This window comes from Populus euphratica, unplaced genomic scaffold, assembly GCF_000495115.2.
Source record: "Populus euphratica unplaced genomic scaffold, PopEup_1.0 scaffold1316.1, whole genome shotgun sequence".
Classification (NCBI taxonomy): domain Eukaryota; kingdom Viridiplantae; phylum Streptophyta; class Magnoliopsida; order Malpighiales; family Salicaceae; genus Populus; species Populus euphratica.
Window position 1 is genome coordinate 28184 of NW_011501169.1, and position 17644 is coordinate 45827.

Here is a 17644-nt window from a genome sequence, read left to right on the forward strand (position 1 = left end):
AAATTAAAGGTATCTTATATTATTTGATATATTATTATAAAACATGCTTTGGTTAAGGAGTTATTGATACTTCAAGTGCAAAATGATGATATAAAACCATGATAAAAATGCACTTTTAAGTACTAATCAATACACTTATAACCTTGAGACATACTTTGCAAATTTTAATATAGTTAATGACCATGAATAAACCTCTTTTTTATAAATATTTTTAACCTCATCCCAAGTCTCTATAAGTCTCTCTTCATTCTTCATCCTACCTAAAATAAAATGATCCCACCAAATAATATCATAATTAATAAACTTAATAACAATAAGTTTTACTTTCTTTATCTTAGAGCAATAGTGACAATAAAAAATCAATTTCACTTTCTTTTCCCACTCCAACTATGCTTCTAAATTAATTTTATTTAGAAAAGCTAGAATCATTTTCTTAATATTATTTAAATCTCTATTCAAGTTATCCTAAAATCCATCCTTTCTATCTTCCCTCATATGACCGAATTTCTCAAGTGGTTGAACTCCCTAAACCTTTGGTTTCTATGTGGCCAGAACTCACCTCCATGGTTATCATTAAAATCATTAGCTTTCTCATTTGTATATTCTGATATAGATTCTTGTGGAGGTAAATTAGCTCATCTTGCAAACCTTCTTCCTTCCAAACCTTCAGGATCTGACCTATCTCAAAGACTAATCATTTTAGTTCTCAATCCAGTCTTCCCACTCATTAACTCAGTAAAGCTTGTATTCATCAACTTTGATTGTTGTTGCGTGGACAAATAACCTCATTTGGGATTATTTCTATCTTTTAGTGGTGATGATCAATTCTTAGTTGATGTCATTAAGAACTTAAAATTAAGTTAGTAGCCATATATATACCTAACACACTCCCTAATGTGTCTACACTCAATATGTGCCACTTTTCTCTTATTTCACATAAATTTTTATCTTTTCACTCTAATATGTTCACCTATCAATAAAAAAATGTGAGTATCAATATGAATTCATGCGAAATATGAACAATATAAAGATACGAAATAAAAGACTACGACGACTAAGAAACTAATGACATAAGATTTAAATGACTCAAAATAAAAATAGCACCTTCAATACACACGCACACATATGTGGTGACTGAAACTAAAGACAAGAAATTGAACCAAAAACTACCTTTTTTTTTCGAGTAAACCTAAAATCTCTTAAATTAATATTTATCTCCAAAAAACTCAATGAATCAAGATTTTTTTTTAGATTTAAAGCGAGTAGCTGAACTCTACATTTCTTTGAATCAAGATTTGCGGCAAACCTTAAAAATATTTTTTTTATGATTTTCTTTATTGTTCTAATAAGACTTTATTTAATCGAAATATCAAATAATTTCCTTTTTTGTTTATTTGATGCCACAACTAATTTTTTAAAAGATAAAAAAAACAATGAAGTATGCAAAAACTTGAAGATAAAAGAGATATAACTTGATTTAGAGCTTTACTCTAATACTAATTAATCTAAACCTCATGGATATAAAGATCTAGAAACCTACAAACAAGTAATACAATAATAACTTGTATTGAGACACTAGAACTATAAGTAATTGAACCCCCACCTAATGGTTTTAAAGACAAAACAGAGATTGGTTATTTCTTAGGTAAGTTAAAGGAAGTTCTTTGAAGAAACAAAACAAGAGAAATCTCTCACAACACACATAAAAATACAGCAAGAATATAATTGATAACCTAAAAATATTGTGTTCACAATGCTATTGATACTTAAAAAAATTAAACCATAGTGAAGTTCATGGACTGCCATCAACTTATAATAAAATAAACCCTAATATTCCTTAAATAAAGCCCAAAACATAATAATAAAAAAATAATTAAAACTTTAATTGCCATCTATGATAGACTAGAAAACATAAATGTAGAATAAAATTCTTGCTTAAAATTTTTTTTAGCCAATTACACATGTTGTCACCACTTGATATTCCAATCAAATAAGAAAACTTCTTTAATTCAACTTCTTCAATAATGCCGTAAGCCTCCTCCAAGAAAAGCCCAAGATATGAAATTTAAATAAGCCTAGAAAGGGATGAATTAAGCTCTTTTTTTGTATGAATTAAATTTACTAAAATCTAATATTCACTTGTTAATATTGCCTATTTAAAATACAACCTAGCTAAAATATTTTAAATAATCCTATTGAATATATTTTTGAGCTTCTTTATCTTTAATCTTATAATTGGAACAATTAGATATTCTAATTGATCTTTTGGTGTAGTCTTGATCTAACTAGGTTACTAAGTAAATATATAAAATACAAGTTCATATAAGAACATTCATCCATCATAATATACACTCTCATACTTTCTTGTTTTGGTTATACTTTCTTTTTCTTTTACAATTTAATGATCTAAGTATTAGAGGTTTCTATCATAATATAAGACTTGTTTTTGCAAAAGAGTATTGAATGATTAAGTTTAGACCTCTCAGCCTAAAATGATTTTAGAAAGCTCAAATCTAATTTGAAAGTTTTTAAGACTTCATCAATTGTCAATATTATAAAAAAAATGCTGGAATATGATTTGAAATTAAATATCAAACTAAATGATATCTAATAAAATAATATCTTAAATATAATTTTATTTATAATTAGTTTTGACTAAACTTCAAGGAAAAAAATATAAATGTTGTATAAAAAGGAGCACTTGCTAATATTATATAAAATTGTCATAATCTTATTTGAAATAAATTCAAAATTAAATGATATTTAAAAGATTAATATCCTTAAAAAAATTCTAGTTATTTTATTTCAAAAAAACTTCATAAAATAAATCAGGCCCCTAGATTTGGGGGGCTAGTTCTTAGCCCATAACAGAGAAGGGTAGGGCTTGTGGCTTGTGTGCTTCACATTTTTTTGTTTTTATAGGGCTTGTGAGCTTGTAAGGTTAGGCTTGTGTGCTTCACATTTTTTTGTTTTTGTTAAGTTAAACAGATGACTTATTTGTTTTTTTTTTTAAATAACAGAAGACATTTCTTCTACTCATTAACTTTCAGAAAGTTAGGGTTCGACTTTTAGAACTAAAAAACCTATTTTCACCATTTTCACATGAAAAACACTTAGAAAAATAAATACCAAAAAGATCTCAAGAAACCAATTTCTAATCTTAATTTAGCATTGAATTGGTCAAAAAAATAAAAAAATAAACCTGAATTCTAAAATTTTTATGAGCCTCCATATTTCTCTTTTATGGTAAGAGAAAGACCATAAAATATTTTAATGAAACTCATTTTATCAAATAAAATCTATTAATACAAAGTTCATCTTTTTTTTTTTATTGTAGAAATACAGTTAACCAATAACTTTTTATTTTTTATTAACTATTTTTATGTGATTTTATTTCTCTTATCTCAAATTCAAAAATTATAAAATAAAGTTATAAATCAAAACTAAAATTCTAAAAACTAAAAGGATTAAAAAGTGTGTTGGAGCAAATTTAAAATTGGTCACGTGGTTTTATTCTGTTTGTTAGGTATGTTCTTCTTCTTTAAATTAAATCCAAACTATATCTTATTAAATTGGTTTCAATAAAGCTTTAAATGCTAAAAAAAAGCCAAAAATATTTATAATACTCAAAGATAAGAAATCATCAACTTATAATAATATCTAAAACCACTAAAACATACAATTGAAAAAAAAATTAATGATTAAAATAAAAAAATATAATTGATGATAAAAAATTAGAACATAAACAATATTAAAATAAAATAATGAGTTATTTTTAAATGTGTTTGGTAGTGTGATTGTGATTTATTTTTAAATTTTTTTTATTTATAAATATATTAGAATAATATTTTTTTAATATCAATATATTAAAGTAGTTTAAAAATATAAAAAAATTTAAATTATTTTAAAATATAAAACCAAATATTCCTTAATTTTGTTAATTAATTGTCATTGTAACTGTAAAATAGGCAATGGGGGAAAGGGCAAGCGAGAAGTCAAAGTGAACCTCCTGCTGAACATGGCTAAATTGTCAAGTGACATCATAATGATTTGCAGATAAAGATTATCTATATATTGTAGAGTGTAGATTCAGCTACCTGTAAAACCAATGATAGGGCTGCATCGTATTGTGAAATCTGTTTGCCTTTTTCAAAAGGTAGATTGTGGCGGCACAGTATCAAAACCTGGTTTAGATCATCATGCCCGAGATTTTTTTTATAAAAAAATATAGTATAGTTTGCTAAAAGCTATGATGCAATATTACAAGGTAAAAAAAAATATTTTAAAAAATAATATAATATAATTTTATTTTAAAATATTATTTTTACATATAACTGCAATTTAAAATAATAATTACATTTCAGAAAATATGTTTCTACACAACAACTATTTTAAATAATATTTAAAAAATAATATAATATTATTTTATTTTAAAATATTATTTTTATACATAACTACAATTTAAAATAATAATTACATTTCAGAAAATATTTAGTGAAAGTTTTAAAATGTCTAAATCAGATGATAATTAATCTTAAATTAACTTTGAATAAAATTTATAACAAATTATAATTATGTTTGATGATTTTTAAGGTATGATTATAATTGTTTTGTGAAGGTTTTTCAAACAATATTAACTGTATAAAAAATAAAATTTTGATATATTTCTAATAATTTATTTTTATTTTTTTATTATTGAATCTTGAAATTCATTTTTTAGTCAAGAGATTTCATAAAAATTTTAGATTAATTTTTTTATACATGTTAATTCAACTGAGAGGGATATAAATTTCACAACAACTATCATTGCCCATAACAATTGTATCCCACCATTATTAAAAATAATAGTTGAATGTCATTATGATTAAAATATATTATTTTTTATTATTTTTCTATCGTTTATTACTTTCCCAGAATTTTTATTAGAATTCTAAAATTTTCTTATGGCCGTCCATCAGAGATTGTGGATAACCATAATCGGCAAATCCAAGCTATTACTATTAAAGAACTGTCATTTCAATTTCACTATTCACTGATTATTTACCTTAAACAAAAAATTGTCTTTGATTGTAAAAGGAAAACTCTTTTTTAGCAGGTATTGCGGTATTTATTATTTTTTAATATTATTACATTAAAACAACTTAAAATAAAAAAATATTTAAAAAAAAAACACGGTATAACTGTGTAAATAAATACAAACTAAATAATCAAAAGCCAAAACTACTGGGAGTTGCCCACCTTGCCACTTCCCATCTCTTCCACTAACAAATTAACCCACCATACTAGAAGTTTTAAATTCTCCATTGGGTTTCAAAATACCCTCTATAATTAAATTAATTACATGACATACTTCTTCTTGTTTTTTTTTTTTGCCCCCAAGGTACAAGTATTCCTGAGTCAGTGTAAAACTGAAGAAAACCATGGGAAATTTTTGTTAAGGCACATATCTCAGAGAAAAGAGCCGGGTGGAAAAAACGCAAGGCGTGATATCAATGGATGGGTTCATCGATGTTAAGATAATGATGATGTGATTGCACGGATGGGATGTGAAGGGGAGATGGAGAGAAAAAAGAAGTAATGATTACAAATGGGGTCATGATGGCAACGCCTCCTAAATGATTAAATCCAATGCTTATGAGAGGGAGCTGCGCAGCCATAGCCGCCATTTCCTCGTCCATTTTTAATTTTTTTATGTGAAGATCAATATTTCTTTTTTACTACCTCTCATTGCTGTATATTCATTTATTAATGGTATTGTTTCCATCGCCGGAGAGAAAAAAAATAAAGGAAATATAAACAGACAGATGGAAGAAGAAGAGATAGGTGGCAAAATAAAATAAAAAAACCCTCCAAAATCCGGTATTTATAGGTGCCGTGCCATAGGCTAGAGTTATCTCTGCAATGATAGTTCTACTCACTGCCTGAAACAGCTATCATCACAGTTTGAAACTCCAAGGGCCTAACGAACCCTTTTGATTTCCTCCCTCATCTTCTCTGTTTTGTTATGCGTTTGATCTAATCTAATATCTTAGCTGTTCTCTTTCTTGAGATTTTTGGGGTTTCTCTCGTTTCCAAGTTCTACAGCTCCTGACTAGCTCGTTCACATCCCCTTTGCTCCTTCCTTGCTTATTTCACACGTTATTTAAACTCCTAACTGCCTAGAACTCGTTCTCCCTTCTTCAAACACACACACACACACACGTACAACCCTCGTTTCACTTCTTCGTCAATCTTACTGCTAAAGTTCTTGAAGCTGCTTCTTTTGGCTCGTTCTTCTCTCTCTCTAGTTGGATTTTGGTTACAAGTTCTTACGAATACTAGACGACCCTTTTTATATGGGAGAAGATAGAATGGATATGATGGTGGTTAGAGAGTTTGATCCAAGCAGAGATGTAGTTGGTGTCGAAGAAGTAGAGAGAAGTTGTGAAGTTGGTTCCAGCGGCAAGTTCTCTCTCTTCACCGACCTCCTAGGTGACCCAATTTGCAGAGTCCGCAATTCTCCTGCTTTCCTCATGCTGGTACTTCCAATATTGATAATTACCCTCCTCTCCTCAAGCATAACAGTTAAATTTGTATTTAATTTACACATTACTCCCTTCACTTTTAAATTAAATATTTGCACCCCTCCATACTTACCTTTTGAGCACCTCACAAGGTGATTAAAGAAAAAGAAAAGCATGTGGCTCGATTAGTTGACAGTCTTTACACAATGTCATGTAATAGCCTAAGTTGTGCTATTGATTACATGAACAGGTGGCTGAGATGGGTGGAGAGATAGTGGGGATGATAAGAGGTTGCATCAAAACCGTCACATGTGGCGAGAGGATCTCAAGAAAAGTGAACAACTACTCCGTCTCCTACAAACCAGTCCCTGTTTACACCAAAGTGGCTTACATTCTAGGCCTTCGTATCTCTCCTTCCCACCGGTAAGTACTGCTGCCCTACATCATCCTTACTACTGCTAGCTGCTATTCTTATATATATATATATATTGTCCTGTTGCATTTTGTCTTCAATTATTTATTTATTTAACCGGATCGGAAGAAATGTACTTGCTTTTGGAAGGATCTTGGTTCGTCACATGTAGTCCAGGGGTTCTTCTAATTAAATGATATTTGATCCCCTAATTATTGGTTCCATAACGAACCATGTTAATAGTATGACTAAATATTTTTTTTTTTGTGGTTTTGGTTTTTTCTCATTGGTTTTTAATTACCAATAATAAAGTCATGTTAAAATATTTTAATTTAATTAATGCATGCATGTATATTATTCTGTTCTTCCATGAATCTTTTCCGTTTTCCTTCTTGCATAGGAGGATGGGTCTAGGGCTAAAATTGGTATGTCAAATGGAAGATTGGTTTCGTCAAAACGGCGCTGAATATTCATACATGGCTACTGAAAGCGACAACCACGCTTCCGTTAAGCTCTTCACCGGCAAATGCGGCTACTCGACGTTCCGTACTCCTTCGATCCTGGTTAACCCGGTCTTCGCTCACCGAGTCACCGTGTCAAACCGAGTCACAATCATCAAACTTACCCCACCCGACGCCGAGTTGCTGTACCGACGTCGCTTCGCCACTACTGAGTTTTTCCCCCGTGATATCGACTCCGTCCTTAAGAACAAGCTTAATGTAGGAACTTTTCTGGCTGTGCCACGTGACAGTTTAAGATTTGGGTTGTGGGCCGGGTCGGATCACTTCTTATCCGACCCGCCTGAGTCATGGACTGTGCTTAGCGTGTGGAATTGCAAGGATGTTTTTAGACTTGAAGTGCGTGGCGCGTCACGCTTGAAGCGAACATTTGCTAAAACGACAAGAATCGTCGACAAGGCTTTTCCGTTTTTGAAGTTGCCTTCAGTGCCTGCGGTGTTCAGGCCTTTTGGGTTGTATTTTATGTATGGTCTGGGAGGTGAAGGGCCGCGCGCGGCTAAAATGATGAAAGCGTTGTGCGGTCACGTGCACAACTTGGCTAGAGAGAGTGGGTGTGGAGTGGTGGCTACAGAGGTGGCAAATAGCGAACCGCTTAAGTTTGGGATACCACACTGGAAAATGCTATCGTGCGCAGAGGATTTATGGTGCATCAAAAGGCTCGGGGAGGACTACAGTGACGGGCCTGTTGGCGACTGGACAAAGTCATCACCTGGCTTGTCAATTTTTGTTGACCCTCGAGAGTTCTAAGACACTTTGTCTCGTAGAAACACCATCAAAGAAAGAAAAATCCATATTTTTTCTTCTTTTTGGAGGGGAGTTTTTAGACGTGGTGGAGAATCTTAGGGGATGGAAAGAAAATAATAAAGAATGAGGATTTTGTTGTAGAACGGGAATATCCTTACGTTCGATAATATTCTCAGCTTGTGTAAATGGATGCTAGATCCTCTTGTAACCTTTGTTTCTTGTGGTCATCTCTTCAGCCTTTCAGCTTTATTTATATATTCCGAGGTGTGCCCGTGGAAGTGATTCAGATGAGATCAATCACATGTGGATCGGAATAAACCATTTGTAGTTGATATGTTCACATGCAAAAACCTATCTATCATTTGCCTTTACTTCGATTATATTTTCCTCTGGGCTTGTGCCATCTTTCTAATTAGGGTCAGTGGACAGCAGATAGCAAAGCATGGCGTCCAGCATATAGGGTCACCTATGTCTCAATGAAGGGTGGTGTATATGGTCCTTAAACTGCCCAAAATGTAATTTCATAATGGGCAACTAATTCTGTGGGTGATCTTTGATGGTGGTGGGTGATTTCCTTTGTGGGTTTGCTTTTTGCCTTTTTTCCTTATGTGCTATTGCATGATCGAAATTGACGGGAGATTTGGCTTTTAGCTGCTGTGGGTTTGCATTCTTCTGCCTTGGAAGAGAGATGGTACAGTGCTAGTGGTGAGATATTTTCTCATTTCCGCGTTTTAGTTCTCGGAACTACGGAGCACGGACCAGACAGGTGGTTCTGAGATGCTGACGTTTTCGAACCCCCCCAGACAAAATCACAAGTGTAAAATAGTGGGTCCCATGATCATCCCAATATTTAATACAACAAAAGAAAACCCTACTAAAAGCAAAGACAAGCATGTTTTTTTTACTCTCTTTTATGTTTCTGTGATATTTTTCATCAGTTGGGGATACTGAGGCATTTGTTTTCCTTTAAAGATTAAACTGGTGATATTGGACTAGCTAGGGAGTAAAAGAAAGGTGCATGATCAAGATCCTTATTAAATAGGTTGAACATGCAAGAAACGCCAGTCATTTGAAGCATGACTGACCAACTCAACTGAGTTTTGCACTCAGAAAATCAGATGAATCATGAGAGAAGGGCTATGGGCAAATTAATCAGTGTGGCTGGCCGCTAGTAAATTTGTTACAATTAAAAAGACGAGCTTGGTGATTTCCAGCTGCTTAGGTGAAAAACCCCAAACCCATCCAATCCAAAAGGGGATGGATTGTGGTCTTTAACGGTCTTGAATAAAACAAAGAGGGTCCTGTGATCTTTCCGTAAGGTTTGGTTCCTATTCCATACTGTTTTTGCTGTTATTACTATTACCATTCAAACAAAAAGTAAAAGCGGCTAAGGAATCATTTTGCATACATTCATTATTTATTGTGAATTCACACCGTAAACTTAGCTATCTATAGTGGAAAAACCACGTAACTTGATTTCAGGGGGGGAGTCATTTTTGTCACGGCATCTATTTGTTATTACTAAATTGAATGAGGTACCACGATTTTGTAATATTTCTCAACATTTTGTAATACAAAATTAAAATAATCACTGTATAATTATGGGAGTATGAATTATTTTTTTTAATTTAAATCCTCACTTAAATTTCTAGTAAAAATTCAGAAGAATTTCCCCTACATATCGAGAATATATCAAGAAGATTTCAAGTTATTAATAATAATCTGTATTATTTCAGTCAAGATTTTCAACATTTGATCCATATCCAAACAAATTATATCCACAACAAGATTTATTGACATTATTCAAAGACAACATATTATTAATTCAATTAATTAAAATTCATCAAATTTAAAACACACATACAATATACTAACAATTAAATTAAGAAAATTGAAATTTAAGATCAGATTACTTAGCATCACCTAATACATTAATCTAATACAAAAAGTGATAAATTACATACAAAATGTAGAGTCTTTCTTTCCTACATGGTCATAACACCAAAAGTATTAATCTTAAGCTCCCTAATAATCTACACGTTTCAAAAAAGACCCTCAAATGCATACATATAGAGTAACATATATTAGTCCATCATTAAGTCATTTATAAACATAATAATAATACTATTTAAGTAAAGTTATTCACCTTCCAAATAATTATTTTTTTAAAACATTATTTAAATTTCCAAATTCTTAAATATTCAATAAGCATTCATAAAAACCCAGTAATTTAATTTTCTAACTGCCATTTAATTGAACCTTGATTCCTTTAATTAAAAAATCAATTTCTAAGGTTAGCCATTAAATAAGGTATTAATTCTATTATATAAGTAAATTTTATTAACCAAGATCTAATTACAATATTTTCTCATTTGACAGTTCATTATCTAGAAACTAGTTTCAGCAATTACTTGGTTGATAAGGCAATGGTTCTGCATTGACCAGGACCTAATTTTCATATTAGCCCATTCGATAGGGCACTAGTTTCATTAATAAAAAATTAGTTTAAACATCTAAAAATATATTAATGTAGTCAAATTATGAAGATAAAATTTAAAACTTATTTCGATTTAAGAGTTCTTTAAAGAGTAAATTTATAATTCTAAGATACTGAATACCTATCTGCTGCTTGAGACAATTCAACTTCTTCTTATTAAGATCTTGCTTTGGCAACCTATCCTGAATCAACAAAATTTCATCACATTATTAACCTATCAATAATTTTAATAACTCATCTTGACTCAAAGTGTAGATAAGGAAAACTCTTTAATTTGATTTAACATATAATTTTTCATTTAATCACCAAATCATTCTTAAAATTTTATTCTTTTATTCTATTTCCTCATTATTTCCTTCCAAAAACATTTCTTACATAGTTTCATATATTAGTGAACCACAAACAACTTTTTGTTCATAAACATTACATGACTAAACTCACCATGAATAACTAGTATTTATTTATTATGGCTGAGGTTAAAGAGTTTTTTTTTTTAATCTTTTCGTTATTGCATTTTTTTAATATAATGTAGGGTTACGACACTTAGGTTTTTTGATAAATTAAATAGAAAAATAAAGAAAACTTGGTGCATGTTGTGACTTTCAACAACAAAAAACAGTCAACCATCATCTCTTTTTATAGATCACGTGGAGCTGCATCCAATGAGGCGTTGCATGAAAGGAGTTTCGTGATGATTAGATGATAGATGGATCCTCCCTTATTTTCTCTAACTTTCCCTTGAAAAATGTGTTAAACCAACTAAAATTAAAGGTTGTCCTTCATTTTTTTTATTTCAGTTGTGGTTTTTATTTTTTTGATTATTCTTAATTATTTTTTTTAATTTTTTCTCTAAGAATTTTTTCTTATTTAGTATTTATATCAAATTTTATCATCATTTTCTTGATTTTTAATTTTTTTAATTTATTTTTCAATTTCATCCCTTATCGTTTGATTTAATTTAATTGTTATATCAAATTTAGGTCCCATTCTTTTAATTCTTTTTTTCTTGGTTCCTTTCTTTGTTTTAAAAAATTAGATATAGTTTTTCAATTTTATCATTTAATAATTGATTTGTTTAGAATTGGGCTTCATTAATTTTTTCAGTATGATGATTTCAGTCTCATGACTTGGGTTACATGTATGAAAATTTAACCTAGATAGATATTAGCCTTTTTTATGTCTTATTTTAACTGATTTTGTTTTTTAATTTTATCATTTAACATCGAATTTATTGAAGACTAAGCTTTTTTATTTTTTTGGTTTCACTTTTTATGACAATAACTTGGCCTCGCGGTCGGTCCGGATAGCATATTTTCCATGCTAGCTTGGATTGGCTCGGGGCAATTACATCATTTTATTTTATTTTATTTTTATGTCAATTTTTTCATCATTTTTAAAATTTTTAAAATTGATTTTCTTTTGTTTTTTAGCCTTCAACATTAGATTATTGAGGATTGAGCTTTATTATTTTTTTCAAAGTAATCATTTTAATTTGATGATTCGGATCACGACTATGAGATGTTAGTTTAAGTTGATATCAATTTTATTTTTTAATTTTTTTAAACCTATTTTCTTTCTCGTTCTCAGCCTTTTATGTTGTATTTGTTAAATATTGAGTTTTTTTTCCCTATATGCTTTGTATAAGGATATCCTAAACTCATGATCTGAATTACAAGTTTTCCCTGTTAACTCGAATTAGGTTGGGGCTTTTTTTTTCAATTTATTTTCATCCAATTCCTTTAATATTAATATTTATAACTCAACTCATGATTTTGTTTTCGCTTTAAAACACGTTGGCAATGCTTTAACATCATTATTTTAGGTTACAAAAGAAATTAAATAGGCTCGTGGTGAAGTGTTGACCACCTATCTAGTTAAATAACTATAACCCTACCACTTCTTGGTGCATCATTTTTTCAACTAATAGAGATAGTCCATGAAAACTCGTTTAATATCTATTTGATATTGTTTAATTATTATAATATTGGATTGTGTTGTACTAAATAATTATAAAATACTAAAATATGAGGTACTTTCATTGTTTAATATGTATTATGCACTTTTTCACAAATCACCGTGGACTGGAATAATTAATTCTCTCAATTGTCAATTTTTTTTTAATTTATAAAAATGATTGATATTAGTGTCAATTAGTTTCACTTAATGAAAAGAGTTTTATCAAGGTGTTTTTTCCCCTTTATTTTGCTCAAGAAGGTAGATCTGATAATGAGAATGTTTTAAGGTTTCAAGTTGATTCAAGGTTTTTAAGCTTTTTTTGGGTTGTTTGAGGCTATTGATAAATTTATCAAGGAATTTAAGGTGTTTTCTAGATGAAATATAAAAAAATTGGGCTAAAGAATAGATTTCTAAGCAAAAAAACTCAAGGCTTATTTTTTCAGCAACCTTTGGTCATAGAATTCTATAAAAAGTAGATAATGCGTTACTTGTGATTTTCTTAGTATATGCTTTTTTTCATGGTTTACAATGGGTTTAAACCCTTGAGCCTCTCTAAACTTTCATGAATTTACCTATTTATTGTTAGTAAAAAAAAAAGAAAAGGTTTTTGCCCCATTCTAGAAATGGGGGGAAGTTTACTTTGCATTGCTATAAGGTTATGATTCAATTGTAAAGACCAATTGTAAAGGTCAGTATTTGTTGTTCGATAATACCTATATCCCCTATGATGATGACTTGGCCAACTGACTCCACTTGCTTTTTTAATTTTAAAAAAGGCCAACTACCTTTTAAAAATAATAAGAAAAAGGTTTAGTTTAGTCATGCGAGCTGACCTGGATGGCCCACACACTTGGGCACACTGGGCTACTAAATCTACACACTTAAATTCCTCTCTTTTTTCTTTTTTCTTTTGCTATTTTATATTTTGATTAAAAAATAAATTGATAAAAAAATCATTTAACACAACTGGGTCCTTTGAGTTGAGTCATAGGTTTGATGGTTTACTCTATCACATCTAGGCTATAAATTTTTTTTTTGTTTAATGTTTTTTTTATCCCTTAATTAAGAAAAACAATTTCATATTTTGTTATTGATGATCTAGTTTTTATTTAACTCAAAACTAAAAAGAAGTGTGATTTTACCTTTTATTATCAATAATTTGCTCGCTATCACCATTTGTTTTTTAAATGTTTCTTGCAAAACAATTCTCATGTGCTTTATTGTTGTGTAATTAAATGAAAAATAATCTTTATGATAAAAAAATTTATTGAATCTATAACGTGCATGACTTGAGTTATGAGTTTGCTTAGTTGATTTAAGTTGACTTAAGTTTTTTTTTACCAATTTGGCCCTTCGACATTAAGTTAATTGAAAATTGAGCTTTTTAATTTATTTTTTTTCAAGATTATCCTCGTGAGTTTAGTATGTCAACCCTGTAGCATTACATGGACAATCATGATTAATGTGTTTATAATTCAATGCAGAGGTAAAATCTACTAATTTTTTAGGAGACATGTTAATAATACCTATTTTTTTTTTAATCTTTTGCATTTAAAAAGCTTTTTTCTCTTGAACCACGGTGTAGTGTGGACCAATAGGTTAGTATGTAGTAATGAAAATAATGTTTGATAACTTACTAATATATTGTTCTTTTAAAAAAATTAATTTTATTTAAAAAAAACAATGAACCAATAATAAACTGTCTTTTTTTAAGCAAGGTTTTAAAAACAAAACAGCTTTCTTTTAAATTATTTAAGATTTAATTTTAAAACAAAGCAAACCTTAACTATATATTATTTTTAGAATAAAGTTTAGGTAAAATCATTTGTGCTTTAACATATATATATATAGCACAACAATATCAAACAAATGGATAATAAGTTCACACTGCTAGCCAACAAATTTGATTCCAAAGATCAGACATGAACAAATTAATCAATCAATACTAATGCTAATTATTGATAAAATACCATCGTGTAGTTGACAAGTTGAAGTAGGAGCTTCCGTATTATTGTTTGATTTATTAATTAAATCCCGAAATTAAAGAAATAAAAACCATCGAGAATTTGACGGGATGTTATTGATCGACGGTTTGTCTTCACCATTGTATGTCCATCTTGGCATGAAATGTAGAATCTAGCATAAAATATGAGGCATGAACAAGACTGATTATTCTAATATACCAACAAGGACATAATAAATTGTGAAAGAGGTCGATAGGTGTCAAAGTCCATGTGTTAGGCAAGTTTTGACTAGGGTTTTCTTCACCCTTTACGTGCTAAACATAACCTAATGTAATTAATTAGCATATTAAGGTATGGAAGCTGACTCTTCAACTCGTGCTGCCCAGTTTCTAAGGGAATGTTGTCTCCTTAAAAAACATATATCTCCAACAAAAATGATTAGTATAACTATGAAAAAATAATAACCCTCCTCCTTCTGTTCTTGTCATTCTTAGGGGTTAAATTGAAAATATGATGAGTGGATTAGGTAAAAGCAGCGGTCGGGAGATGCCATTAGCTGCAAATAATAGTCAATTCGATGTGGTCGGCCTTCGGCCTCCTTGCCTTTGCAAGTCAATGAATGAAGAGGTCTATCTTTTTCACAGAAACTTTTAGGACTAAGAAATTTGTGATGAGGAACGATGATGCTTGGTTGGTGTGTGACGCGCGGATTTCCATAATTATATGGACGAGAAAAGAAGATGTTATCAAGAGCTAAGCATTTTATTTCACTCCGAGAGTAATTAACTACTGTCAGTTATTTCATGGAGAGATATGGATAAAAAAAGAAGAGAAAGGAAGACGGGAAAAATTAAAACATTATTTTTAATTATTTTTGATTATTTTGTCCCCGTACTTGTGCATAATAAGGCTTTTAAAACAACTAATGGTATCTAATCTGAAAATAATATAAAATTTCTCTATCGACAGCATCATTTTATGCAATCCACTTATAATCTTTTTCATCTTTAGAATTTAAATAAAGAATGGAGACTTGGAAAGGAATGAGATGACTAGAATCATAAGAAGAAGAATATGTTTGGTATTGATTAATGCTTATGAGCAACCACTAAATAAATAAAGTTCTTATCCCAACGCGAGACACGGGTTTAATTTATCTTGTGCCTTTAGATTTGATCAAATTAGTCCTTCAATATAAAAAGCATAATTGATCCTTTATCCATAATTGGATGCCACACTTTCGGTACCCCTCCATCCACCTTCATGTCTCATTTATGTTATTTTGACTAAACCTCCTTAGTTGATCAAATAACAACCAATAAATTGATGACATGTGTTATTGAGCCTTACCACCCTAAAAATGAGCTAATTATGATTTTTTAAGAAATAAAAAAGCATATTAAGAAAAAAAAGAGCACTTGATTTGTTAAATAAAGAGTTCTAATCTAATAGTCTATCAGTTATATTGTGAGCCACCAATACCTTTACCAATATCCACTACACCATGACGACAATGCCACATGCTAGTGAACATCCTTCTCAAGCCAGGTACATACCTTTACCATCGTCCACTACACCATGACGACAATGCCACAGGCTAGTGAACATCCTTCTCAAGCCAGGTACCTTTTTCTTTTCTTTTTGTGATGTTGTGCGTGATAATATAAATAAATAATTCATGTTCTTAGTGTGGGTTAAAGAATAAAACTATTAGGTCAGGCTAGCGGTAAAGAAATAACGCTAGGCCTTTTGTCTCGACCCAACCTATGTAACTGAGCAGGCTGGGTCCAACCGATCAAAAAAAAGCTTTGAGTCATCTATTGGTCCAAACAAATTGGGTTGAACATGACCCCAACCTACGTGCATGGGCTTAGGCTTTAGGCCCAATAAGCCTAACCCCTGAAGTTGGGCCAAGCCCAATTCATAAGCTATAGATATGTTTGGCTCGCATTAATTTTATTAAGGAAATAAAGCCTTATTTAGGTTCTTAAAGCATGTTTGCCAAACACAATCTTAAGACATGTTTTCCAAACAAAGCATTAAGGCATTCTTAATGCTTCTAATTTTAGGCTAAGGACAAATTTAGTAAACATGCCTTCAACTTTTTTTTTTAGTTTTAGTTTATACCTCCTTGTGTGTCTAGCCAAATAGTCCTTAAAAAAACTCAAAATTCTAAAAAAATTCAAGGACTATTTTGAAATTATTTGTAGGTCTCTTGCATATTTTTCTAATAATTTTGTCTAATATTGAGTTGTAGATTTACATAGTAAGATACGGACTCGATATTAAAAATATTTAATTTTTCTTCAAAGCTTAGAAAAAAATCAAAAATTTAAAAATTCAAAAACAATACCTTATTTCATAAATTACAAAAATATGTTTTTCTTTAAGAATTACATTTAATATTGGGTTGTAGACTTATACTATAAGATAAAAATCTGATATTAAAAATACTCAATTTTATTTGAAAATTTTAAAAAGTACAAAAATTTAAAAAAAATTCACTTATTTCAAAATCACAAAAAAATTTTACGACCAAATTCTAAAGGTTTTTCATGCATATATTCTAAAAGGCAATCACATTTTTATTGTAACTAGTTTATTATTATCCATTAGCGTTTGACTAAAATGTCAAAAATCTCACAATAATTAATTTGTTTAATTAGGATTCGAAATGTTAAGATTTAGTTATAGACTTTAATAGTTATAGGTATAAAATTATACTGTAAAGTATATCCTCATGTATTAATGATAAAAAACAAAAAATAAATGTTATGCTAAAAATTAAGCCTTAGAATGATTACGATTAACTTGATAAGGTCGGGACTTCTTTATGAAGGGAGATCTGCCTTAAACCTTAGTTGAGACCAACAAATAAAAACTTGATTTAGAATAACAATCAATCAACAATGTAACTTACTTTAGGTAAGATGCATGATTAGTATTTAAAAGTGTTTTTTTATTAAGATTTTATATCATCATTTTGCACCTGAAGTATCAATAACTACTTAACTAAAACATGTTTTATAATAATATATCTAATAATATAA

General features: G+C 30.0%; 1 protein-coding gene across 1 annotated transcript; it reads left to right on the forward strand.

The window, feature by feature from the left end:
* Positions 1-5816: 5816 nt before the first annotated feature.
* On the forward strand, positions 5817-8557 carry LOC105117366 (probable N-acetyltransferase HLS1). The gene is made up of 3 exons (XM_011015014.1): positions 5817-6518; positions 6754-6926; positions 7316-8557. The coding sequence occupies exons 1-3, from the start codon at positions 6336-6338 to the stop codon at positions 8178-8180; spliced, it is 1221 nt and encodes a 406-aa protein (XP_011013316.1). The 5' UTR covers positions 5817-6335; the 3' UTR covers positions 8181-8557.
* Positions 8558-17644: the final 9087 nt, after the last annotated feature.

Bases quoted from the DNA above. Each gene is read 5' to 3' on its own strand.
- LOC105117366 (XM_011015014.1), top strand. From the start codon at position 6,336: ATGGGAGAAGATAGAATGGATATGATGGTGGTTAGAGAGTTTGATCCA. The intron at 6,519-6,753 runs GTACTTCCAATA...TTACATGAACAG, and splicing joins CTCCTGCTTTCCTCATGCTG to GTGGCTGAGATGGGTGGAGA. The intron at 6,927-7,315 runs GTAAGTACTGCT...CTTCTTGCATAG, and splicing joins CGTATCTCTCCTTCCCACCG to GAGGATGGGTCTAGGGCTAA.